The sequence below is a fragment of the Paramormyrops kingsleyae genome, chromosome 19 (assembly GCF_048594095.1).
Source record: "Paramormyrops kingsleyae isolate MSU_618 chromosome 19, PKINGS_0.4, whole genome shotgun sequence".
NCBI classification, from domain to species: domain Eukaryota; kingdom Metazoa; phylum Chordata; class Actinopteri; order Osteoglossiformes; family Mormyridae; genus Paramormyrops; species Paramormyrops kingsleyae.
This window is the reverse complement of record NC_132815.1, coordinates 20,422,705-20,450,503: the sequence shown is the minus strand read 5'-3', so window position 1 is coordinate 20,450,503 and position 27,799 is coordinate 20,422,705. Positions and strand designations below refer to the sequence as shown.

The 27,799-nt window shown below is 48.0% G+C and overlaps 1 protein-coding gene across 1 annotated transcript; it reads left to right on the top strand.

Moving 5' to 3' along the window:
* Window positions 1–1,349: 1,349 nt before the first annotated feature.
* clmna (calmin a) lies at window positions 1,350–24,985 on the top strand. Its single transcript, XM_023807745.2, has 11 exons — window positions 1,350–1,901; window positions 15,849–15,910; window positions 16,934–17,029; window positions 17,814–17,897; window positions 18,068–18,160; window positions 19,178–19,371; window positions 20,116–20,309; window positions 20,412–20,494; window positions 20,576–22,435; window positions 23,204–23,358; window positions 24,247–24,985. Exons 1-11 carry the CDS (start codon window positions 1,817–1,819, stop codon window positions 24,407–24,409), a joined length of 3,069 nt encoding a protein of 1,022 aa, XP_023663513.2. The 5' UTR covers window positions 1,350–1,816; the 3' UTR covers window positions 24,410–24,985.
* Window positions 24,986–27,799: the final 2,814 nt, after the last annotated feature.

Sequence of the window (27,799 nt, the reverse complement as noted above, 5' to 3'; positions counted from 1 at the left end):
TACAGTAAAAAGAGAGCAACAGGCTGGCTGCCCCCCTTAGGTTATCCATTTAATCACTGCGGAAAAGAGCAGCAGTGAATCCGAGCTGTATGATCTGATATCTTAGCACACCCAGCCAAAAGTGGCTTTCATTGAATGGTGCACAGCTCCAGTGTCCTGAACTTAAAAGGCAACCAAACCAAACCTTAACCAGTTGAGTTTTAAGAGAGTATAAAGATCATTCAAACTGTTCTGTGAGAATAATGAGACGCTAAAAGGTTTCAAATCCCGAGGTCCGTAATCGCACCATCCATACTGGATCGATTTGCGTCTGAAACTATAAACGCCGCAAAGAAATGGGGGCAGTAAGACATTTGGCCTGCTCTTCGTCACTACGTCCTCCTGTGTTTTGCGCTTCTTTCCCGTGACAGCAGAAACTTCACCAACAAATTTCAGGTCCCAGGGGCGCCTTGCTGCACCGTCTCTCCTCAGGAGTATCGATGGCGTGGTATAAGGCAAAAACATGAAGCTGTAGCTTTGAAGGAAGCTATGCAGTGTTTTGGCCCCTTTAAGAGCTCACATGGCCGGCCTGGTGTTCCTGGAGGAGCCCAGCGAAGCATCAGCACTAAGCCTGTGACTCACTGAATATTTGGCCCACAGTGATTTAACATAATCTTTCCTTACTTCTTTCCTTACGTGTATACCTGTTGCAGTGAGGTGATTTGTGTCTGTAACTGTATGCAGGGGTGCTATTAGACGAAAATATGCAGACATATACCCAAGTGCTACGAAAATGAATGAATGAATCCATCCATCCATCCTCCGTTTGCTCATGCAGAGAAGGTCGGTCGCCATAAGAAATAAAATCGTAGTTTTATTTTGACTGCTGCAATGAAAAAAGAGAATAATTTAAATGACATCCAAAATCTGCAAAAGATCATGACATTAACATTGAGGTGGTGGTGCGATGCTGAAAAAAATCTTTGTAATTTTTGCATCATACATATTAATGTGTTAATCTGCAATCCCATTTAATTATGACAGCTTTCCATTAATCAGAATTAACTTTGCTCTAAAGCTAGACGTAGCTAGACAAATAGCAGCTGGAACATCGGAGTATTTTAATACATAACACAAGATACATGTGTCTAGTCATGAAATTAATTTTTAAAGAGAACAGGTGGGCAACAGGAAGGCAAACGTGCAATAACGAGCGTCCGTCGTGATCCTGATAAAATGTTGTCGAAATGACCATGGAGTGGGTGGGATATGCGATATTGGCTACTGCATTAGGGAATCATTTCAGTCATTTTAAGGCAATATTAATGTAATGGCAATCAGAATATGCCCGCATTTGGGGACGGATGTGGGCGACGCCGAAAGCTGGGAAGGCATATCGCGCACACACATGGAAAAAAAAACATCCCTTGAATTTTCTCCGCCATCCATCTGTTCAGTCTACAGGAGACGCAGTCCGCTGCACCCTGGTAACTGGCGATTTCTAGCATTAACACACAATCTCCTAAAGATTGCATCCAGGTGTATTTCCCCTCTGCTCTTTTGACTCCCTATTTTAATATAATCTTCATCTCCCTCCCCTCCTGTGCTACACGTCACGGGAGGAACTAACTTGCCGATCAGAGCGCGCAGCCAGAAGCCAGCCTCCCGCAGGAGCCGCTCCGATCCGCTCTGCGCGTCCCCCCCCCCCACCGCCCCCCGCCTTCGTGCCTCTTCGACCGGGAAATACCTCCCAAGAGTTGCCCGTCTTTCTGTCTGCCACAGAGGGGACCCTTTCACGCAGTCATCACCTAAAGCCGGCCGCTCAACTTTCACGCAGATGGCGGGACACGAGTGGGATGATTGGTTCGAGCGAGAGGAACTTATCGGACAAATCAGCGACATACGTGTGCAGAACCTCCAAGGTAGGCGGACTGGATCATGCACTGTCCTATTGTACGCGATCGTCTGCTTCTCAGCCGCCTGCACGCCGAGAACCGGAGAATAAACGTGCTCTTTAAAATTCGCCTTAGTATTATTTCACACCAGGACGTTCCGCCAATACACCTTATTCGTACGTTTCTGCCGTCATTTACTTTTATTTTGATTCTTTCCAGCCTGCGATCCATCTCCAGTCCAATTCATTGATAATATCTCGCCGTTGTTTACTTCACGTACGCGCGTTTGGTTGTGTAGTAGAAGTGCGGCTGCGTTTGACAACAGGGACCGTAATGTAACCGAGGGTCGCATTCGGGTGAACCGCTGCTCCCGGTGGGGGACGACAATTCCCCAGCCGGAATATTTCTAGATTAAACTTTTCCTTTCACTTCCATAGCAGCAATAACTGGGGATCTGTTTTGATCGCGTTGGCCCCCATCCTTTCATGCATCCCCCCCGCCCCCTTGCAGTTCGCAGGCTCTGCGCGGAGTCAGTACTACGGAGCCGCGTTAAGATCGGCTCACACATGGCCGTTTTCCAGCTGTTTGATGTCTGGATCGGGCCGCTGGGACGATGTGTTCACCAAGTATGCGCGATAACGAAATAAAAAGTTTCCAGGCTAAGAGATGCCACTTGTGGATGAAATGGGTAATACCATGCACACGGTCTAATGGCTCATTTTGAGCCTGTGTATGAAATATTTGATGTGATGCTTGTTGGTTCGTTTGATGTTCTTTTTTCGATTACAGATGCTTTCCTGTTTGGTGTAATTAGCTTCGGAGCAATTAAGTCGCTTTATTATGTTGTGTGTATTTATTCGGTACTATTCGGTCTGCAGGAAGGCGAGTACAGCAGTTCTAGTATTATGTGCTGTTTATGCAGTTGAGATTGAGATTGATTTGAGATCCTGATTTCGGGAGGGTGCCTGTGTGTGAGTAAAGCTTATATAAGGGTGTACAAGCATGTTCTGTTGCGATCCTGTGGTGTTGCTGACTTGGTACCTCTAAGGCTGGGGGTGTAACGCTCCTACTGTGGACACACTTCATGGCGGTGTGCATCCTTTAATAGTCTGGCACCTGTCTAAAGTGTCCTCTGCTTCCCAGTGTAGTATTTAAGCATCTATTTAAATTGGATTTTCATTTTAAAAGATGTAACATTTTTCTCATAGCTGACAAAAAAAAAAAATACTTGCAGTAAGTGGCTAATCATTGACTGTGAAGCTCAGCTGCTATTTGTATAGCCTTCTATGAAAAGTGGACTTCAACCCTGAGCCTCTCTGACTCCCTTCCAAAAGGCCTGTGGATTTCAGTAGGAGCCCCTGTTCTGGGGGATGCTACAGTTAGGCCCTTAAATTGCATATGGAATTTGAAGATTAGTAACATAGCTCTTCAGAATGCAAGCTCACAGCATCTGTCCTGTGAAGGGGAGTGTGCCCGTATGACAGTTCTGGCACAGAATCTGATGCGTCATTCAGGTATCTTCCTGGTACAACGTTACATACGCAAACCCGGGTTATGCTTAGAAAACGCTCTCTACATCTTTAGGAAAAATATTTATTAAAAGTAGGACGTTCCTTGGGTCAATTGATGACATATCAGGCTGTGTTTGACCATTATTTGTTCCTTCTTCACGACTACTATTATTTCACAAGTGTTGCGAGGTTTTTTTTTTTGTCTGGCTTTGCGGCCCGGCCATGTGAAGAATTCCGACTGCTTCCTCGAATACGGGATCCTCTTCAGCTGTGCATAAACTTCGCCTTATATTACTAACCTTATAAAATCGGCAGCGACTTATTTTCAGTTTTGGCTTATGTGTAATTCTCTGTCCTCGATGCTAATAGATTTCCTTAACGTCCCTCCTCCCGAATGATGTCACATGTAAGACTGTTAGTTGTGAGACAGTTACTAATTAGTCTGCAGTGTGGTCGAGGGCGTAGACTTATGACCTGAAGCTCTCACTGTCTGCACTGCAGCCTATGAGTTTAACTTAAATACGCAGCTGTTAAGCAGTGTTCCACTGCTTTGGGAACAGAGCTGTTTGCCAGGCAGCCAAGCGAGATGCCAACAGTTCCACCAGCTTCAGTGAAGCTGCTCTTCGCCAGATCCGCCTGAGATAAGCATCGAGGTGTTTCCTGCCTAAACATGCACTTATGTTCCGTTGCCTGTCCTTCTGGACACTGTACTCTGGCTCCCACCATAATGCAATAAGAAATCTAACCATCCCCCAATTTCACATCACATAAAGATGAAAATCCATTATAGTTCATAACAAACAGCCAATACTTGATGCTCTTTAACTTCTGTAACTTAATTCTAACATCCAACAAAGACATTTTGCCCAGGAATAAACTATCAAACTGTAGAGTATGCACACTGGCTAAGCCCCCCAGTGCAACTGCTTTTTCTGTCACATGCTTACTGAGTTTTTGCAGTGTGTGGATACTTGACATGCACCACGTATCCTAGTCGGTCCATTCGGGATCCTCTTGCACTAATGAGGGAATCTGGCCTGCTTGCTGAGCGGTCAAGTCGACCTCTTGTTTACTTCTGTTTTTATCTATTTTATTTTTTTTTTACAAACTTTAGGCTGTCAGCCTGTGATATTTGTAGGGACTCTTCTTGACGTATTCCTTTTTTTCTCTGAATGCCCTCCGCGTGCTTTATCATGTCTCTTCCCTTGGTGAGGCACCACTCACTTCTCCAAAGGCAAAGCATAACCTGGAACCGCCCAGCCTTCTGATCCCTGTAGCGCAGTGGTGGGCAGTCTTACCCAGAAAGGGCCACTGTGTGTGCGGGTTATCGCTGCAACTCCCTAATTAGTGGACTGATTGGCTGAAGAGTCCTCACACCTGGGGTTGAACAGCTGACCTAAAGGTCATCCCAAGAACCTGCATACACACCGGCCCTTTGCAGATAAGATTGGCCACCGCTAGCTTAGGGAAACACAGCTCTCTGGCTGCCTGAACAGGGCTCTCTGAAGGGTGAAAACTGTGAGGTAACTCCACGCGTGTGTGGTGCATCCTCCCTGCACAGTTGTAGTAACTTAGTAAGGAGCGTGTAAAAATGCGACACAAACCACACCTGCTTTCTCTACGTCCACCCTCATGTGTTTGAGGATTTTAAGCGATACATGTTTTAAAAATAACGATTAAGACGTATTGCTACAACAGTGCCTATTGGACAACCCAGTACTCCTCTGTGCTCTTACCACTTAAGTGTGGGAGAGATGCTAATTTCCCCCTTGCGTAACATTGAGTCGTACTGTGGATACATTGTGCCGTTTTTGTGAAGTACAGCCTTAATGACCTCATTAAAACAACAAATGACGAACCAGCATAACAAGCTTTAAAGGCTCAACACTGTGAATTGTCATCCCGTCCAGTGTTCAAGAAGCCGCTCTGTGAACTGCCGTGTATTTGTGTTTCCAGGAAAAAGCTAACATGTTTGCTCATAAGTGGGAGGAATGCCCTCGCCAAAAGCCCCACGCTGGCTCCCTGCTCATAAGTTTCGGATTAGCATAGCTTGGCGTTTTGGAGGGTGACCGAGGCTGTGCGCTCCAGGTGTCTGTGGTGGGCGTGTGGTAGCTCTGCCGTGCCGAGCTCATGCTCTCTGCTGTGTGTATTTAACAGGAAATTGGATGCGTTTAATGCAGTCATCCCAAGATGGATTATATAATCATGCCTCATCACACAGCTACCTGCGTCGTTATTCATAGCCTGCAGAGGCAGACATTAGCAGCAGCTACATCAAGGTAGCTGAGAACTATAGATGCGTGTCTTTTTCAGCAAACTTTGGGTGCCGACGACTTGATTAGAAATCGGCTCAGTTTGCGCCGATTCACAAAGGTCTGGTGCTGAGACGAAAGGCTATATCTCAAAAATTTAGTCCAGATATATAGTTGAAAATCAGGGAGGCCGGTAGTTCACTCAGTAAGGCCATTTCCTTGTACCCTAAAGGTTATCAGATCATGTCACAGGTGGGTTAGTGCCGTTGTCCTTCTGAGCAAAACAAAACCTGATTTGTAAGAGTAGAACATCCAGCTTTATAGGTGAGTAGTAGTATTAAATACATATACATAAGTAACTTAAAATTATTTCACTTGTAATTAGTATTCTCAAACCTGCCTTACGGTGTTAATTGTTGATCATTTAGATGTTCGCAGTTTAAATGGATATTAGGTTTAATGCAGTAGTTTAAACCATTTTGGATGTTTCTCCTGACAGACGGAGAAGAGATCCACTCTAACCCAGTGCTAGAATTACTCCTCTCTTACAACGGAGCTCTCGAAAGTACTGGGGGATGTTTCAGTGGGAATATGGGCTGCTGCCGATCAATATCGCCGGCAACTTGGCCGTGTTTTGCAATGGTAAACAGCCGCTCGCTCTCTATGAAGGCAGAGGATGCAGACGGAGGTGGCAGGCAAAGTAATGAACCCCTGAATGCAAAACACCACGCTGACACACATGCGTGGAGTCACCTCGCAGTCTCAGGTCGGCATGGCGATCGGGAGACCATCTCACCTGCTACGTTTTTAATAAGCCGAGCTTGTGGTTCCCACTTCTTCAGAACACACCACTTCTTTAATCTCTCCTCCTCAGATTTCTTCTAAGCTTGTGATTTTTCTAGGATTTAGTTTAAAAAGATCTCTTTGATTCTTTCTTGTGCAAGCCTGTTGCGATTCTTATACGTACATGCAGTGTGTGGCTCAGGTTGCGTATAATTGATGTGCTGTGTGGGGGGTGCGATGGCTCAGTGGTTGACTCCGATGCCTCACATCCCCTCCCCTGGAGGGGGGTCCAGATCACACCTCCACCTCTCTGTGGGTGGGGTTTGAATGTTCTTCTTGTGTCACACGGGTTTCCTTTAGATACTCCAAAAACTGCTATCTGGCATTTCTACATCACCCAGAGTGAGTGAGCGTGTGAATGAATGCATTAATGAATGAATGAGTGAGTAAATGTGCCCTGGGATGGACTGGTATCTTGTCACTCTGCCTCCCAAGGAGCTCCTCAGGCCGTCCTGTGATCCTGACCAGGATAAGCACTTAGATAGATGTACTGTGGCAGAAAGTGTCTGAGGGGGTGGATATAAGGGTCAGTCATAAACCAGTGCACATGACGCACTGGGCCGACGACTGATGACGAGGAGAGGCAGGCTTTCTGTAGGGGACTTGCCTATTTGCCCTTAACCTGATTTCACTACTTCCAGCAGGCGTGGCCACTAATTACTTGAACTGTTCATACATGATTTGTAACTGAAATTTAAGCCCCAAAACACATTGTGTACAAATACATAGTTCATTGAATATTGCCGGAAATCATGTTTGCGTGATTAACATATCATGTCAATGGGGCCATTGGCAGGATTTCTAAAATACCAAGGTCAAGTGGTAGCCCGTCCTAGCTGTGCCCCGAAATGTATTGTAGGTATTGGAGTTGCAGGAGAAATACTGAGGATTTCGGTGTCCTCAATGGTAGGTTTTGGGCGCGATGGTTCTGAATGCTGTTCCAATAAAAAAAATAAAAAATTGGACCTTTATACTTCAATGACTTTTTGGAAGAGAGGAAAGGTCCCTCTCTCAGGCATTCTCTCCAGGCATGGCTAAGTCCTGGTCCAGACCCACCACAGCAGATCGATTTCTGATGCCTGTGGACACTCAGCCGTGATTAGATTTACATTTATCCTATATTGGAATGCTTTCTGTCATTCCTGCACAGATTTTTCCCTCAGATTGGAGGGGGTGCAGCCGGCTGCAATTTGGGTTTTATTTAAGACATGTGGTAACTTATTCCCGGGATGGAGCCTGAGGCTCTACACATTGAGCAAAACAATTCCTGGTCCCATATGCGGAGATTCATCAGTGAGACTCAACACCAGAAAATTATCCATTGCCTATTGTACTACTTCCTAGTTTTTGGAGAGTCTGACTACAATAAGTATTACCAATAGTGGTAATTGTTTTAAAGATACCATTTCCTAAACAACCTGTGTTGATCTTATTAACCAGTTTAGTTTTCTCTGTTCAAGTTCTCTTGTCTTAAACATGTATGATCTGGTTTGAAGTGGAGGATTACTGTCAACACTGGCCTGGTTCCAGAGTGCCTTCTGAGCACCAAGTTCTAATTAAGATGATGACGTCTTGCTTTCCAACGGGATGTCGTGTCTCTACCAGTGACACCGGCGGACTGGGAAGAGGGCCAGCGGGAACGAAAACCTGCCCGCCATATTCTTGGATGCGATGTGCGGTGACTGATCTGAGCTGAAGCAGCCCGTAATCTGCCGGCTGCTAGGGTTTTATCCGTGAGTGAGGCCCGGTTTCCTCTGAGTTTTGTGGAAGTTTTCCTCTTTGAAAACTGGCCGAGGCGGTTTGAGCGTGCCAGTCAATTCACAGGGAAGTGCTCTGTTGACACTGATGCCCGAAGATAAATTTTAGTTAAATTTGGTTTAACCAGTACCTGAGTGATACTTTATTGAAACCATCTGTAAGTATTAGGAACATGTCTTTCACATCATATATGTCATAATAATTCAGGGTGGGAAAATATGAATTGAAATAGTTGAAATACCAATAGGAAGCTTCTCTGAGGAGTCCAGCAGTCAACAGCATGATTTTTTTCAAATTACTTTTGTGCATGGACATGAATAAAGGATTCTGAGGCATTTTACTGAACCAAAGGTTTTTTTTGTCAGTTTCTATGGTAACATGCAGATCTCCATCCCTCTCCTGACTTTTGTAGAATAATAGCGCTCTGCTATTCCTAGCATTAGTATCCATTAATTGAAGATTATAAAGGTAACGCTTTGCTTTTAATAGCGTTGCCACGCCGGACAAAGATTAACGTGTTTCTAACTAAGCTGACAATGGCTTTCTGTGCACCACACCTATAACCTGAAGGCCATGGACCTTACGTTACCGTCTTCTGCCTCGGTGCCTGTACTGGTGCGCGCACGGGTAAAGTTTCACGAGTGCTGGCTGAGGTCATACCTTTACTTTGCCCTACAATAATGGCTCAGCTTTGATCCGGTTCAGGTGGCACAGTGTTGGCTATTTTACCAGATGATCCGGGCCTTCCGTGTTTCTGGTGAATGGGGCTTCGGAAGAGCAGCAGCCATCTTGTTTAGGGCTGGTGAGAAGTATCAAGTGCCAAGTGGTTGTTTAAAATCGCCAAGTAGATACAATTAAAGGAAGTTCCTGATCCCTGTCCTCCTCCCCCATTCTGTGCAACACGAGCGCACCTCCTTCAGCCATAATGCTGGCAGGCTTCTTCTTTTATCTCTCCTTTTCCTGTATGATTTCTGCTCTGAACGTGCTGCTACGGTCCACATCCTTTGGTTTCTTTTTTAAATGGATGTGCTTTACTTTAATTGGTGTGGCAACTCTTTGCTTGGCAAACATGGGGCAGGTTATTGGCCAAGATCTCCTGCGTCTCTCTACAGCGGCTATTAACAGACTCAGTCTAAGTCTGTGATAGGGGAGACATGAAGCTTTGCTTGGCTCCGTACTGGAATGGGTCTCCTATGGTGTTATCTCTGAAGTCCTCTTATATGGAGGGAGTAGTAGAAGAGCTACTGAGAATGGCCTATTTGCCATGATTCCCCATGTTGAAGATCAGAAGCTCTTTTTAATTGCAGGACATTTATTGTTTATGTTGTTATGTCTAGCCGGTGAACGAGACATTTTGAAGCTGACCTTGGCGAGCACTCGGTGATGAGGCGCTTAGAGGCATCCCATCACAATCCAGGTTCTTTGTTGTCTTCATTTCAGTTTTACTGCAGGAGAAGTTTACAGCAACACAATTAATGGACTATGGTAATTGTTAAAGTTTTCTGACAGGATGTTTAATCATGAACTCTGGCTCGCACAACAAAAGACTGCATTTAGAGCAAGTCAACTGACCCTAAGCTTCTGATAAATGGCCAGTAGGTTCTTGATTCCTGTGTGTAACAAACACTAACAGAGATTCACCTTGCAGGAATGATGTTGACCCAGTATATAAGTACCTGAAATTGCTTATCTTCCAAATAAGCCAGAAGTCATTTACATAGATCCCTGTCACATGCTTGTCTTTCATTTGCCTAGTCTACAAATAACACCTGGGCCAGATCCAGTCAGGACCAGTTTAATGTCTAGCAACTCGGGGCCCTGTGTCATTTAAGGAAGTGGCAAGGTTAATCCATCAGGCTTCCATGGAGTCATTGTGTGGACTGAGTACATGTACATGGTTAAGGCTGCACCATGGTGACTGGGAGTCTTAGTGGTATTTAAAGACTCTGTAGTCTGGTGCATGTGGACTGCCGGAATAATTTATACACTTACGGAGAGCCGCAATGCCTTTGATGTACAAAATAGGATGAATTTGAGGTGGAAAAAAAACATTACTAGATGTATGAAGAACTTGAAGAGTATTGATAAGAATGGCGCATTTTAGATGCGTATAGATTTCTGTTGTCATGATCCGTTCCGTCCGCTCCTGATGTGTGCCACGCCCCCTCATTCTCCACGTGTTCTTTCCCGATCGTGCCCAGCTGTTCCTTGTTGTTTCGGCTTGTCTATAGTATTTAGTCCGTGTCTGAGTCAGTCTTCCCCAGATCCGTCATTGATGTATTGTTCCGTGTGGTATTCTGCCCTGATTGTCCTTCCTGCCTTGTGTGGAATAAACCCGTTTGTCCGTATCTACGGCTCCAATCTCCTGCTTCATCGCCAGCTCGCTTACCGGACATAACAGAATGACGGATCTCCCCAACGCACCTCCGCAGGTCGATGACCAGCGCATCGATCTGCTTCGCGAGGTGTTGTACTGGCTTCACCAACCGGAGGTCCGGGAGGACACCGGATTGTTGGACTTGGCCAGTAAAAGCGGGACCCTCCTCCAGGAGGTAACCCCGCTCACGGCAGCGCCTGTCATGGCGGAGGTTCGCGAGAACCTCCGACAGCTCTTTGACAGGGTTACGGAGAAGCGGCTTCAGCCGCTCGCCCTCTCCGAGGCAACCCCGCCGCAATCGTCATGCCCCAGCCGCAAGAAGAAGAAGAAGCGGAAGGGGAAAGGGGAAGCAGCCGCCCCGACGCTGTTCTTGGGGGCCTGCTCCTTACTCCCTGCCGGGGATGACATCGCCGCTGCACCGCCTGCAGCAACAACGGCTGCTGACGCCACACTGCCCGTGGCTGCGCTGCCTGCTGCAGCTGCCGCCTCTCTGCCCGCGGCACCGCAGCAGCTTGATGCCTGTCTCGCTGCTGCTATCCGGCCATCGCAGGCGACTTCCCCCTTCCAGGGCACACGGCTAGCCCTTAAAGGGGCCAGGGCCGTCAGGGACTCTATTCCCCGGATCCCCAAGGCCCTTAAAGGGGCAGCGCCTGCACGCCCAGCGCCAATCCTGGCGCCTATTCCGGACCTGCCTGCTCCGCATCTGCCCGCGGCACCGCCTGCTGCTGCTGCCGCCGTTCTGCCCGCGGCACCGCCTGCTGCTGCTGCCGCCGTTCTGCCCGCGGCACCGCCTGCTGCTGCTGCCGCCGTTCTGCCCGCGGCACCGCCTGCTGCTGCCGCCTCTCTGCCCGCGGCACCGCCTGCTGCAGCTGCCGCCGATCCGCCCGCGGCTGCGCTGCCTGCTGCCGCCGCCGATCTGCCCGCGGCTGCGCTGCCTGCTGCCGCCGCCGGTCTGCCCGCGGCTGCGCTGCCTGCTGCCGCCGCCGGTCTGCTCGCGGCACCGCCTGCTGTTGATGCCGCCGCTGCGAAGCCAGCAGCACGGCCTGACCCGCCTGTCCTGCCTGTCCTGCCTGACCCGCCGGTCCTGCCTGCTCTGCCTAGGGCAATGCCCGAGGCGGCCGCTGCGGCGCCCCCTGCTGGCCGCGTGATGGCGGCGCCCCCTGCTGGCCGCGTGATGACGGCGCCCCCTGCTGGCCGCACGATGGAGGTGCCCGCGACGGCGCCCCCTGCTGGCCACGTGATGGCGGCGCCTGTCCGGCCGGCTCCTGACCTGCCCGTCTCGCCTGTCCTGCCGGCTCCTGACCTGCCCGTCTCGCCTGTCCTGTCCGGCCAGCCCTGCTCGCCGGTCCTGCCCGTCTCGCCTGTCCTGTCCGGCCAGCCCTGCTCGCCGGTCCTGCCCGTCTCGCCTGTCCTGTCCGGCCAGCCCTGCTCGCCGGTCCTGCCCGTCTCGCCTGTCCTGTCCGGCCAGCCCTGCTCGCCGGTCCTGCCCGTCTCGCCTGTCCTGTCCGGCCAGCCCTGCTCGCCGGTCCTGCCCGTCTCGCCTGTCCTGTCCGGCCAGCCCTGCTCGCCGGTCCTGCTCTGCTCGCCTGACCTTCCCGTCCTGTCCTGCTCACCAGCAGCCACGCCCGCAGCTCCCCCTGCTGATGCTGCCGCGCTGCTTACGGCGGCCCCTGCGGACCGCTCGCCGGCCTCGCCCGTCTCATCGGTCCAGCTCGGATCGCCTGTCGGCACTGCAGCCACGCCCGCGACTGCCGTCGCCGCTCTGCCTGCAGCACCGCCTGCAGCTGGCTGCTTACCTGAGGTGCCCACGGAGGCGCCCCCTGCTGGCCGTGTGATGGCGGCGCCCCCTACTGGCCGCGTTATGGCAACACCCTCTGCTGGCTGCTTGCCCGAGGTAGCCACGAAGGCGCCCCATGCCGGCCGCATAATGGCTGCGTCCCCTGCTGGCTGCGTGACGGCGGCGCCCGTTGAGGTGCCTCCTGCTGGCCGAACGCCCAAGACGCCCGCCGAGGCGTCCCCTATTGGCCGAGTGACTGCGGCGCCCCCCGAGGCGGCCCCTACTGGCCAAGGGACTGAGGCGTCCACGGTAGCCGCAGAGGCGCTCCCTCTTGTTCCGCCTGTCCTGCCGGCACCTGAAGTGCCTGTTTCACCTGTCCAGTCGGCACCTGAAGCGTCTGTCCCGCCTGTCCTGCTGGCACCTGAACTGCCTGTCACGCCTGTCCTGCTGGCACCTGAACTGCCTGTCATGCCTGTCCTGCCGGCACCTGAAGTGCCTGTCTCGCCTGTCCCGCCGGCACCTGACGTGCCTGTCTCGCCTGTCCTGCCGACGCCCAAGCCCGGTTCGCCGGTCCAGCCGGCCCAGCCCTGCTCGCCGGTCCAGCCGGCCCAGCCCTGCTCGCCGGCCCAGCCCTGCTCGCCGGTCCAGCCGGCCGCACCCGCGGCTCCGCCCGCTGCCACAGCCAGGTCCGCGGCCCCGTCTCAGGCCGTCGCTCTGGCTGCCCCGCCCGCGGCCACGCCCGTGGCTCCGGCTGCCCCGCCTGCGGCCACGCCCGCTGCTCTGGCTGCCCCGCCTGCGGCCACGCCCGCGGCTCTGGCTGCCCCGTCTGCGGCCACGCCCGCGGCTCTGGCTGCCCCGTCTGCGGCCACGCCCGCGGCTCTGGCTGCCCCGCCTGCGGCCACGCCCGCGGCTCTGGCTGCCCCGCCTGCGGCCACGCCCGCAGCTTTGGCTGCCCTGCCTGCGGCCACGCCCGCGGCTCTGACTGCCCCTCCTGTTGCCTCTTCGGAGGCTTTGACTTCTGCTCGCCCTACACTGCCCTCCCTCTTGACTCCCTCACCCTTGCCTCAGCAAGGCCGACACACCCCAGGACCGCGCCTGTCTGTTTCCCGTAAGGGACGGGGACACAGACGTCGGTCCCTGGTCCCGCCTACCCTGACTCCTGGCTCGCCCGTGCGCCCCCTTGCCGTGGTTCGGTGGCTGCCTGCGGGTCCTACGGCTCCGGCTCGGCTGTCGCCTCCGGATCCCCCTCCGGTGCCTCGTCGCCCTCCTGTGGTCCCTCCGTCGGCGCCTCGTCGGCCGCCTCCGGGCCCTCCCACTTCGGCTGGGCGTCGGAGGGCGACTACCCTGGCTCCGGCTACGCCTCCTCCTGCGCCAGTGTTCCCTCCTGCTCCCTCCTTGTGTCCTTTGTCGGTCCCTACGTCTGTCTCCGTCTCCCCTGTGTGGTCCCTTCCTGCTCCGGTCTCCCTTCCACCTGTGGCCCCTGCGGCTGCCTTCCCTCGCCCGCCTGGGTTCCCTCGAGCTCGCCCTATTCTTTCTCCTCCCTTTGTTCCGTCTCCTCGTCCCTTTGTTCCTCCTGTCTCGGTTCCTCGTCCCTCTGTGCCTCCTCCGTTCCCTTCTGGTCCCTTTGCTCGTCCTGCCTTTTCTCGTCCCTCTGTGCCTCCCGTGTTCACTCCCGGCCCTTTTGTTCCTTCATTTTCTGTCCCCTCTCTGTCTCCTTTCTTGATCTGCCTGTCTGCGTTCCCTGTCTTGTGTCAGGTCATGTCGTTTTTCTGGTCCTTGTTCCTGTTCTGTGCCTCAGTCCTGTTTCCAGTGTCTCGTTGACGTTTTGCTTTTGTCTTCTAGGTCCTGTTCCCCGGTCTCGTCCGTCGCCTCCTCCCAGGCGCGCCCGGTGTGCGCGCCTTTGGGGGGGGGTTCTGTCATGATCCGTTCCGTCCGCTCCTGATGTGTGCCACGCCCCCTCATTCTCCACGTGTTCTTTCCCGATCGTGCCCAGCTGTTCCTTGTTGTTTCGGCTTGTCTATAGTATTTAGTCCGTGTCTGAGTCAGTCTTCCCCAGATCCGTCATTGATGTATTGTTCCGTGTGGTATTCTGCCCTGATTGTCCTTCCTGCCTTGTGTGGAATAAACCCGTTTGTCCGTATCTACGGCTCCAATCTCCTGCTTCATCGCCAGCTCGCTTACCGGACATAACATCTGTATAGATGACTGTGAATATGCAGCCATGCGGCAACACTGGACTTTCATGTGCTCCCCCTGATACAGGAAAATAGTGATTTTTTTAAATAATCACACCATGGAGAGAGTAGTGTTAAATGGCAGTGATTCTCCTGGTTTAACCTGTTTAATAAATATTACTGTTTAATGTAAAAAAATAGTTAGTGCTGATTTATAGTGGATGAAGGGAGAAAATTGTAAGAGTATGTGTGTGTAATGTTTGCTAATTAGGGAATGAACATACTTTTTTATATTACATATTATGTAGTGCATATATGTATATGTGCATATGTATATGGTATATATATATGAGTGTATTTATGTATATAAGTGTGTTTTGTGTGTGTGTGTGTGTGTATTATGTAATATATATGTTATGTATGTATGTATGTATGTATGTATAAATGTTTGTCCATTCCATAATTAGGACATCTTTCTCTTAGTGGGAAAGCAGCTATCAAATCTAAAGAGAGGCCAGTAAACGTTTCTCAGGAGGAATGCCTGGATTCTGCAGAGCCTCCCCATAATAGGTCATGTTCCATGGGGAATCTCCTGGCCCAAAGGCACGATCTGGTCTCAGCGCCAGTTGTCGGTTTGCGTGAAAGACATGGGAACAGTTGGAGTTTACAGTCCAGCTCGGTGAAGCTTATCCTTCTTCCGGCCAGTGGCCTTTAAACTTCTCTCATGGTGCTGTCTAACGCACAGCAGTAACCATGGAGATGGGAAAGTCATTCTGGAAGATACTTTTTCCTTTAATGGGTGTGGGAATTGCCCAGCGCACCTCTGGGGATTGTCCTCAGAAAGCAGTGATCATTTTTTTTCGAGTCGCCGGAATGCATTGTTTCCCAGGACATGCTCGCTGTATGCATGTAGCTGTAGGGAGTTCGTTTTGGCTCATTAACTTCCTCCAGAATGACTAGAGCTGAGTCACTATAAGCTTGTTGATTTCCGGCAAGGTGGGTTACATATTATGAATGCTAATGAGCCAAAGGATGCTCGCAGAGTTAGTTGGCGATAGGCATTTAGCAGACTGTCCCTACATCCTGTACCCAGAACCCACTGTTTCTGTGCTACTCAGTAGATACTTCCAGACGACCTTCCATAGTGGTGCTGCTAGATCTTGCCATTAATATGGCTATGATTAGATGAACGAGATTGTTGTTGTTAAGCAGTGCATTGGCATCTTTTCTTTTCTATCAATAACAATTTTTTATTCATTATTAATTCATCTTCTGTCTCTAGCGGAACGGGAGGGCATACAGAAGCGGACCTTCACGAAATGGATGAATCTGCATTTAGAGAAGGTAAAGTTGAAGCTCTTGTGAGCTAGCACCATGCATATCTGTGTATGTCATCCCTCACTAGGCCTGTGTGGGATGTGTCAGCATCTACAGTGAATACAGTGATACACATCACATACTGGCCTATTCAAACAGTCACATTGTTCTGCATAAATGATCTGAATAAAGTTCTGTTGAATTTGTACACTTGACGGTCGATGGCTTCTTGCGGTGACATCAGCGCCCTTGTTTTTCCACTCTTGCTTCCCCGTCAAACGATACACATCTTGGAAACCCCATATTTTATTTCAAATACAAAAACACTTCCTCATGAGCCCCAGCTAAACCAGTCTTTCCACTAGTATCGCCATTCTAATCTAGTCCATGACAGAAAAACACAGCGGGTGCCTGATGACCACGTGTACACACCTTTCTGTCCGTGTTCTGAAGAAACACCACTGCGCTGCTCACACGGGTTTTACTTTCAGTTTTCTATCCCCATTGGTGGTGCTTCATGCCGTTGCTCCTGTGTGCGACATCTGTGGGATAAAACACAATCGGGCCTGAAGTCTTGGACAGGGCCACTGCCAAAATTATCCTTGGACTCACTGAAGCCCCAGTCTTGCAACAAGGTGGATTAGGTGTCTGTACTGATGGATTAAAATGTAATTTAATTCAGTGTTAACTGTATATTTAATAAATATAGTCTGACAGTTTTCTCCCTCCATTATAAATCAACAGTAATTATTAACTGGAATGGTATGATACATACTGTTATGGGTTGGCACCCCATCCTGGATTATTCTCTGTCTTGTGCACTTATCTTCCAGGATAGGCTGCGTAATACAAGCAGGTTTACAAAATTGGAAGATGGATGGATAATATATTAATATATCTGATTAATATATATCACGAGTCGTTCTTTGAGCCAAAGGGATCAATATGAAATTCCAGCAGGTCGACAGTTTTTTCCTACCTGTATTGCAGGAGGTGAGGTGTGAGATGTATGACTCTAAGGTATTGACTCTGTCCCACGGTCTGTTTCAGTGCAACCCTCCCCTGGAAATAACAGACCTGTTCAACGAAATTCGAGATGGCCGTGTTTTGATGGCTCTCCTGGAGGAGCTGTCGGGATGTAAACTGGTGAGATTCCAGTGGCGCACTGGTTTTCTGTGTAGCGGAGTTTTTGTTCCTCCTATGTCTTTGGAGAGTCTTAAAATCTTAAATATTGGCTGCTGTGTATGAATCACATTGCATAATGGCATGTTTTGCCTGCATAATTACAGATTTTTTTTAGCAGGATATTGTTTTACAGCCTTAGATTATTTTCTTTACTATCTCTTCATACATTTTACATAAGATTTTGTGTGTGGAGCGACTGCACCATGTTTAACTTGCACTGTAATTGCACCTCCCAACCCAGTCATTAAGGTTAAGCTACCATGAAGTCTGGTTTCTTATCAGTGGGGAATTTAAAGACAAGTTTGCGAGGGGAGGGTAGCTTAAACATTACAGGAAACTGATCACCAGAGTGTTGGGAATCTGCACTATACGCCACACTTCAGCAATTGAAAGCGGTCGTCCGTTTTATGATTGCCTTTTGTGGAAACTGACTGACAATTCACTTGATTTTGTTAGTCTCTTATGGAAGCCGTGTTCATGTTAATCAGAGAGCTTTAGCTCAAGTAGCATGTCTTTTTCAATTTTGTTTTCATAATGGTCTTTGTTCCACCAAAATGCACAACACAGACCCCCGTGTGCTGTCCTTCTGAATTTCTGCCTACCTGTTTTTTATTTTTTCGATTTGTTGTCAGCCGCACACGTTGCCACCCACAAACCGGTAGCGTGCCAAAACTTCTAAATGCCACCTCTATTAATGCAGCCGAACACCCACAGCTCTTTGAGCCGACGGTTCACTGTCTTTCAGCTGCACGGGTTCAAGCAATCATCTCATCGCATTTTCCGACTCAACAACATAGCCAAGGTCCTGAATTTCTTGGAGGAAAGAAACGTGAGTGGAGAGCTGCTAGCTATCGTGCTAATAGCTATTATGCTACTAGTGGTTTCTGCTAGTAGGTCGTGTTCAGCAATGACTATTAAATCCTGAAAAATGGAATTGTTATGGGTAATGCAGTTTTCAAAGCCAATGCCATGTTAACCGGTTACTGCGTTATGTTCCAGGTGAAGCTAATTAGCATTGACGCTGCTGATGTTGCCGACGGGAACTCCTCTCTTGTTCTCGGGCTGATCTGGAACATCATCCTGTTTTTCCAGGTGAAATGAACCCCTTGCATAAAAAATCCTCTCAGTCCACCAGAAAAAAGCAGATGGTTTCAGGATGGTTCCACACAAATGGCTCGAGCTGCAGCAGCCGTGCGTCTTGGCCAAGCAGAAGGCCCTAGACTAGTACAGCAGTGCTCTTTTTGTTAGTGTGACACTTCCACACCCCCAGCTAAGGAGGTGTGCTGCACGCGCGCAGCTCTTTTTACAGGCCTCTACGCTGCTCACGGTGAAATCTGGTGCACTAGAAGTCTTTGAATATGGCCAAAAATGCAAATAATTCCCAGGAAAGCAAATGTAAATGATATCATTCTATTTTATTCCAAAATCTAGATTAACAAAATATCAAATTACACTGATCATTTGTAGGTCTCCAGTTGCAGTCAGATTTAACCAAAAAAGTGTTTTCATTATTATGATTTTTTTTTCTTCTTAATGATCTTACACAGTACACCATACGGAGACTCTGCACTCTGTAGATGGAGTTCATGTTGGTCTGTCTGCAAGACTGCAAGATATTGAAGGTATAGAGCAGTGTTTCCCAAGGCGGTCTTCGGGGACCCCCAGACAGTCCGTGGTCTTGCATGGGAGTTGGGAGGGAGCAAAAACGTGGACTGTCTGGCGGGGAACTGGGAGGGAGCAAAAACGTGGACTGTCTGGGGGACCCGGAAGACCGGCTTGGGAATCACTGGTATAGGGTGTAACATCTCAGGCTGTGTGAAACGAGGCCTTGAAATAAGAGAAATGATTTTTAAAAATGTAATTTTGGACACATCTAGCAAGATTTGCTAAACTTGTGCTTTTGGCAAGATTAACTATTTATTGAAAACTGAAAACGGGACAAGCAGAATGTGGGAAGTTCTTGCTAAATCGTGTTTTTCGTTATTTTCTTTAGCCTAAGGACATTGCGGGAAGGAGAAGCTTTGAGAACTGTGCACTGTGTGGGTGTCAGCCATCTCTCTCTGTCTCTGTCTCTCTCTGTCTCTCTCTCACTCTCTCTCCCTCACGCAGATCAAGGAGCTGACGGGCACGATCCAGAGTCGATTCTCCTCCACCTCCAGCCTCTCCTCCCTGCCCAACAGTACTGACTCTGACACCTCTCACCCGGGCACCCCCGCAGAGGAAAAGGCCCCCTCTCACCCGCGCAGGGAGCATGGGAAGGCCATCCGGACGCTCCTGCAGTGGGTGCAGAGACGCACTACCAAGTGAGAGCATTCACTGATTAGTGCGTATGTTCGTAGCGTGTGCGTGCTGCGATCATCAAGCGGCCCGTACACAGACGAGTGCGTGTGTGGCAAGACTAGGTAGGCGGCGTTTTAAAAAAAAAAAAACATCCCTGACGAAGTTTGAATTTTGATCAAAATGTCTGCCACAATTTGCTATGGTGTTGTCCTCTATGTGTGCTTGTGTGTGTACATGTTTTACTAGCATTGTGTGGATTTGGGGGGGGTAATATTTCTCCGTTGTGGGAAACACTATATTATATGGGGATATTTCCACAGGGTAGTTTGCGTGTGCGTGTGTGTGTGCGTGTGTTTTTAAAATGCTGACCAACATTTAAAAATCTCCAGACCTTATTTTAATCAGTTTTCAATTGACTTAATCAGAGCACAGAAACGAGGTACTCAGATGGGAGGCCAGTTCTCTCAATCCTCCATCTCCAGGCTTAGCTTTACCATCAGATCCGCTGCCAAAACGAAATCAGTTGTGTGGCCTGTTACAGTGAGCAGAGGTAACCTGAGCAGTGTTCCCACTCGGCGTATAAGCAGGAGGAATGTATTTAGCTTGTCCTTGGATTATGGAGTCAAAGGGTTTTCTTTTTATAAGGAATACAATGGAGGTTTAACCTGAACCTGCTGTGAAGCATTTCTCTTTTCTCATTCGGTGGTTTATATTTACATTTACGTAGTGCTGGTCTGTAGGCTGAGCGGCTGAGTGACTTTGTTTAGGTATGGAGTGGTGGTGCAGGAGTTCGGGAAGAGCTGGGTGTCCGGCTTGGCCTTCCTGGCGGTCATTAAATCCATTGACTCAAGCCTGGTGGACATAAGGAAGGCACGCTTGAGAACACCCAAGCAAAACCTTGAAGACGCGTTTAGGATTGCGCACTACAGCTTGGGCATCCCACGTCTGCTGGAGCCAGAGGGTAAGGACCTGTAACAGCCACGGCGTAGCGGGACACGTGAGCCGCAAAACCTGAGGCATGTAATGTCCGTGTGATACATGAAGCGGTCGTGTTTCTTTGCAGATGTGATGATCAGCACCCCCGAGGAACAGTCCATCATGACTTACGTGTCCCAGTTCCTGGAGCACTTCCCAGGACACGGTCAGGTGAGAAACTGTGTGCAGCAGGTGGAACGGAAAACCTAACATATGAAAGTGTTTGCCGATTGCTGTGGTTTGTGTCTGCAGGACGAAACTACAGAAGCAACTGAGAGAGGTCCCCCGGCAGCCAGCAGGGGCGCTCAGCAGGACCGCGTGTCCATTAACGGGGTACACAGAGAGAAACCCCGGCCGTACATGCTGAGGAAGGACTCTGTGCCGCCCCCACCAAAGATCTTCATCTCCTCCGTCCCTGACGACGTCGAGCAAGCTTCCCCTGCTAAAGTGGACGTACCAGAAAATTCTCAACTTGACAAGGAGAGCTGTCCAGAGTTAGACAAGTCCCCTAAACGACCCGTGGACCTGGGAAAAGAGGTAGTGTCTGTGTCCCCACAGCTGTCCAGCATGGATTCGGCCATCGACTCTCCAGACTCCTGGAGTGAAATGACAAGTGAGGCGACTTTGCTAGATAGTCCGGGGCTGCTGATGGACTCGCCGTGCCCTATCTCACCCAGCGAAGAGAAGGTGAGCCCTGACGCTGTGGTTCAGGAGCCCTCGGTGTTGGGGAAAGTTAAAGAGGGTCCCGTTTTCAAAGAGCCTTTTGTAGGTGAAGGTAGCGTCTTGCAAACCTCAGTTGATAGCTTCCAGACAGATTCAAAACTTTCTCTAGAAGAAGAGGATGCATACCAGTATATTCTAGGGTTGAATGAGGACAAGAAGGACAGCGAGTCCCCTCCAGAGGAAGCCCAAAATGGACTAGGCGTCGGTCTAGAATCGACAGGGATGTCTGTGGAACAGAGCCATGAAACAACACCTCTAGAGCTCTCAGGTGAACTGAAGTCAAAAGACCTTTCACATAAAATGGAGAATGGACTTGGGTCTCACTCAGAGCAAAATAAAGCTTCCTTGTTACAGGATAAGAGCAACACCAAGCCAACCACTCCACACTTGTGTGAGGAAAAGAAAACAGTTGAAATGCTTCCAGAACCATGTATGGATTTGGTAACTGGTGTACATGAGTCAGAAACTGCTCAGGAACAAAATGATGATGTTACTACAAAATTACCTGCAGGTACCTCTGTGGACCTTGTTGGATTTGGAGATTTTTCTCTTGAAGCAAGTTATTCGAAACAAGAAGAGAGCTGTCCACAGCAGAAGTACCCAGTGGAGCAAGACTTCTCTGGTTCTGTCTCTGGGGGTCAGGAGTGCCGTTCTGTGCCTTCTGGGGACCAAGGCGGCTTTGAATGCCACTCTAAGACAGGGGTGGAGAATCTAGATCAGAACCACACAGGCTTCAGCTCTGAGGACCTAGATCACACTGAGCTACAGGACAAGAACAATAATCTTGACCATGCTGCAGATCTATCTGAGGACCTAGACAACAGTGTTCTTCTCTCAGAAGACCAGGAATTTTCTAGATGCTACTCTGATGTACAAAACACAAACCGTAACCAATTCATCACAGCTCATTCAGAAAACATGGGCCTCAGTAGTTTAGAACCTGAGGAGTCATACATGAAATTGGATCAGCACCATATTTCTATGTTTGAGGGCCAAGTTCATGCAAGGCTCATATATGCCGTAGGAGAGAGTGATGATGACAGGGATTTGCCTTTAGACTTGCTAAGTGATGCACCCAGTGATTCAAATGTTGGCTTTAGAGGTATCAATGAATGCAGAAGAACAAACACTGATGTTCTTGATGTCGGTCCCCTCAAAGAAGCAAGCAGCATTGCATTCCACGATAGCGAAACTAGCAACACGAGTCAAGGCGCTCCAGGAGAAGCTGCCAAACAAGCTGATCTTGACACCGAGTTGGAAGACTTCGGCTTCGGTCCCACACCCTCGATGGATGCCCACGGCATGTCCGAGAGTAGTTTCGCAGTCAACAGTGCCCTGCTGGACTTTGAGTGTGCTTCTGGAAGCTGTCACCATTCCTTTGGCAGTGAGGTAATCCAGCATGTTATCCCGAACGCAGACAAGAATGACTTGTCGTTGAATGTGAGCCAGTGACTAACATCGCAGAACGGGTGTGAAAGATTTTGTGTGCCACAAACACGTTGACCTACAGGTGCCTCTCACAAAGTCTGTAAGGAAATGAATCGTTTGTAAAATCTGCGATGCGCTCAGTCCATAGTGTGAAATCTGCATCCGGTCATAAATTTCCATTGCAATGAATAATTGATCATTCCGCCAAGCAACAGAAGGTATTTAAGGCAGTTCACAGTCTCATGTGAAGCACTGTGAAACTAGAACGTTCCATTTACATATTCAGGACATGTTTCTCACATGGTCTCAGTGAACTGGCAAACGGACTGTAAATCGTAGATTGACACGTGACCTATTAAAACTCTCCAGCCCAAGACATCTGAACAGATTTAGGGTTATTTGGAGACATACATGTGTCTGAGGTGCTGCAAAACCATGTGTGACTCACGTCAATGTCCCTGCATCTTGTTTGTGTCCATGGTCTATGCAAGAGTCTGCATGTATGTTGGTTTGTATACTTTTTTTTCCAGTGGGATGCACTGCAATTACTCCTGTGGACTGTTGTGGTGTGTGTGACTGTATAATTTATTCCTCTGGATGTTTACCTGATTGCAAGAAGACCCAAATGCACATTTTGGTCAGTCTGTTTCTACATTGCTTCCCCCACCGCCCTCCCCCCCACGATGATGTGTTAACAGCCACTTTTTCACCCCCCTCATGCCCATTTAGGATTGGTCCCAACAAAACCAGGCTACTGGAGTAAAACCAGGATCCCTGAGGGTTTTCTGTACAATCTGTGGCAAGGAGAAGATGGAGGAGGCAAACAGTCCTCAGCTACAGACTGACTCGGAGGTCTGTGAGGTGACCACAGCGGCCACACCCAGGTACAGTTCCGTAATCACCCCGCCGTTCCTGCTGCAGAGGCAGAACATCAGCGAGTGTCTTTCAGTTCCATGCCCTAGAACCTTTCAGCATTGCTATGCGAATGGACTCCGGCGCTGACTTGTAGTTCATAGATATCGAGGTCATTTCCCCCGAGATGTTAACTGTACGGAGTCCGGCGTGCTGGTTCCTGTCACGGCAATGTCCACCGTGGCTTTCTCATTTGGGCGCCATTACGGCATATTGCCACCATAAGCATCCAAAGGGGGGGGGGGGGGGCAGTTTAAAATATAAACCTGGGTGGGTGTTTTTCACTTTCATTTGGAAAGCATGGGCAGAGTGGGAAGAGTGAGGCGGCGAGGCGTTAATGTCTATTCAATGTGAAGAGGAGGCGGGGAACGTGGATTTTAGTGGGTGTCGAGAGTTTTGCTTTGATTCTGCTAGCTGGCCTTTCTCTCTCTGCTTGGCAGTGATTTAAAGTTGTGTGCGTCTGTGAGGGTTTTTTTTTTCCCTGTTTGTATAATGCGTATCTGTTTATTTCATATCTTCTCACAATCAAACCTTCAGTTCCAAACAAAATTCAGTGTTTTGCGCTGGCCTTTATTAAGATGTCAGGATGATTATGCGAATTTAGTAAATGTATAAACTCGGTGGGATAAATGTAAGCGGCTTGATTTCTGGGTTTAATGGCAAAACTGTATCGTCAGTATCTGTATGGGCCTAAATGCTGCATTAAAACGTAGGAATTGCACACATGCATAGAGCTACAGGCAGGGCTCGGACTGAGCGTGCGCGTTTGCCGTGTTCCTGCTACACACTCGATGCGTAGTGTGTGTTCTGCATTGCTGCAGCCACCCCCCCTCCCCTTCAGCACAGACCGTCTCTTTCAGGAAAGCTCAGAGGTCCTCGGTCGCCGCAGCGCCCCCTGGTGGCATGACGGCAGCAGAACTGCGCCTGCTGCTGCTCCTGTGGCTCCTCTTGTACTGCCTCCTTGTCCTGCCCCAGCTGGACCTGCGCACGCTGCCACACCTCCTGCTCAACCTGGAGGAGTGATCGGGCGCTGGTGCCACACGCTCTCGGCTGCACATTTCCCGTTTGGGGGGCTTTGCCGCTTCACAGGTGCACTTACACACTTATACACAAGTAAGTGCTTCGCAAATTAGCTCCCAAACAGTACATTTTACACGTCGCTCTTAGCAGTGTGGTGCAGTGTGTTTGAAGCATAAGGATTATTCATTAAAGGACAGTTAATTTTCTTTTTTATATATATTGAACATCTACTTCCTTTGATATTGTATCGTGTGCCCGAAATGCGCCAGGGTGTTTTTTTTTTAATTATGGACAAAAGGGAGGTGAATAATTTTTTCCCCCTTGTGTACAACGGATGTGTATGCCATAGAGTGACCTATGTTTTATTGTAAGAGATAGGAGGCTGTTGTAGATAAGACTTTACCAAATGGATAAACTGAATTTAAGTTTCATTTTCATTAAGCCAATTCCGGAGCCGTTTGGATGTGTGAGTAAAAATGTAAGGTTCTCTTTTCATTGCCATGGGCTGAGTTTGTGATGGAGGTGGGTGGAGAAGGTGTGTGTGTGAGAGAGAGAGAGAGAGAGAGGGGGCGGGGGGAGAGAGGGAGGCGGGGGGGGGGGGGGTTGCTTAAGCACCACATGTCACAGTCTATCGAGGAAGGACCGTTTTGTTCACCCGCAATGCTTTTATGCCATTTGCACTTATTTTTTTCCTAAATGCATGAACAGCCAAAGACGCAGAAATTAAAGTGTTGACAGGCTGGGCTGTCTCTCTTTTCCCCTTCGCTTAAAAAACAGACAAAAGCCCATAAAATCTTTATATCCGCTCTTTGATATGCACAGAAGCGAGTGAGGCTTATTTCATATATTTTGCAGAAGCTAAAACGATCTAGAGCAAACTTATTTAAACGTTGATGGTTTATATATATATATAGTAACGTTTGTATAGACTGTGTATTTGACACGTTTTATTTCTTTTATTAATACTCTTAGTGTTTGTATGCCTGAGCTAAACCTTTGGATGTGTTTAAATTATTCTAACTATTAAGATTTTGGAGATCGTTTTTAAAGTTCTGCCTTTTTCATTTTTAAATCGTATCGGACTGCTTCAGAAGATCCTAAATGAAGATTTGAAAGTCACAGTTTACAGTTTGCATATTGTGGTATTTTCAAAATGAAATATTTCTATATTTTATTAAATATGTAATGAATGTTTGTGCACTGAAAATGAATGCATTGCCGATGCCTCCTTATGCAACGCAATAGTTAGCTGATTCAGAAGAGTGCCACAGGCTTTTAAACTGATTCCCATATAATTTTGTTTAGGGTGGCACAAAAAAGAGGATTGTGTGTGTATATGTAGATGGGAAATTTGATTAACAATCGGAAATGTTCTGAAGAGACTGAAGACTCTTCTATGACTTCTTGGTCTAGAAATGTTCATTTGTTACATTTTACATACAGACCACACTTACTGAGACAGGGGCTTGTTTACTCAGATCACTGCATGTTGTGTGTGCAGAAAATCACTTGTTTTCACGTCACAGAAATTCATGGAACATCATGAATGAAGCACCTAGATATGGGTCAGTGTGGCTTTTATGATCGCACACGCCGTTATAATCTAATCCGATATTTTGCAGGGACTTGACTGGCTGAAAATCCTACAGTAATATTATCCAAGTATGTTGACTGAATACATTCTTTTTTTGCCATTACTGTATAAATTCAAATGTTTGTTTAATCAAGTTGTCAGACTTCTATGATCCCTGGGGTGAGTAAACCGTAGGAAAAGCTGTGTTATCCACGGAGATCTAGGTCAAATGTTTTGTGGTTTTAATATGTAATATTTTGCCAGCTTTGCCCTTTAGTAGAATGAAGATGAAGTGGAATATTTGTTACAAAACGAGAAGGTACTCTATTCTGAGTAAATCTGTAAATTGGTACCTGTAGATACATGATAGCTCCACGGACCGTACCTGTTGCATGTGATTCAGAGTGTATCGACAAGGTGAGAATGGAGAGCTTGTAATTATGCAAACCTAATATTTAAACCTTTGATTTTCTATTTGTATGTATCAAAAGTAACATTCCCAGTCTAATTTGACAAAAATAAAAGTACATCCAGATTTGCTGATTAATTTTAGGCTTTGCAATAAAAAAGATTTCAGGAAAATTCCATGTTACTTTTTATGTTGCTATTGTATCAGATGAGAAAATCTTATGTTGAAAGCATTACTCACATGCAATAAAATAAAATTTTATCCTTTTGTTTATGGGTTTTATTTTTTTGCTTTTTTATTGAAATTTAGGTGTAGTTATTAATGTTAGCCAACATTTTCTGCACTTTAAGAACGGCAGTTTTATTTTTGAGACAATAAATTTCAGATATACAGTATAGATAAATACATAATTAGTCGTAATTCGCACTTTGAGTTATGGTTACGTTTGTGCATCTGTGTGCATCCTGTGATGGACTGGCTACCTGGCGTGGCTCTTTGCTCCCGCCGCTGGATAATATAGAAAGATGGATCCGTAAAGGGATGTGGTTATATAAAGTGTATCATCTCATCCCTCTCAGGATCCCAGGTTTACACCAAAGCATGAAACAAAAATATTTTGCGTGTCTAATGAATTAAGTCACTGAGGCTTTGTTTGTAGTCCAGGATTAGCCTCTCTCTGGTATGTTAATTTGTTTCTTCCTGTCCCACTACAGTCATCAGAATTGAATAACAAGCCAAGTACATGATACTTATCATACATTCAGTAGTGGAGCTAGAACTGTGCATTTAAAATATGGGTGTATAGGCCTATTACACTGACTATTGGCTCTGCTTGACCAATGAGGTACAAATATGCCCTTATTGGTGAAACCTCAGAGATGCATAAAGCACAGTTAGCTACTGGGTCATAAAACTGGAGAAAGGTGACACAAAAATCTTCTAGCAAACAGTGACATCTAGAGGCCTTGGCACCTACAAACGTACACCAGACTATAAAATCCTCACTGTGGGAATAACAGATTTTAATGTGACCTAAATGCATTTGCTATGAGTTCACTAACTGGTCACCACTGCATACCAATTATTCTTTGCAGTGTTGGCCATGGATATACCGGAACCATTTCTTAGAGTAGATGGCTCCGCTAGAGATTTTGGGCCCCATGAAAGCATATCAAAATTAATCAAGACCAATCCAACTGTTCTGAATTTTCTAGAGCCTCTGTCACTCAGGGCCGCTGGACTCGTTCTTACTACCCCCTCCAATAATAGCCTTTACAGTGTAATGTGGTTAAGGGGCTCCTGTGCCCTTTACGGTACTGGATCAGATAAGAGGCATCAGGCAGATGACAGGCAATACGAATGCAGACGTTTGTATATTTGTCAGGCCTCTTGTGAATCGTATTTGACCTTT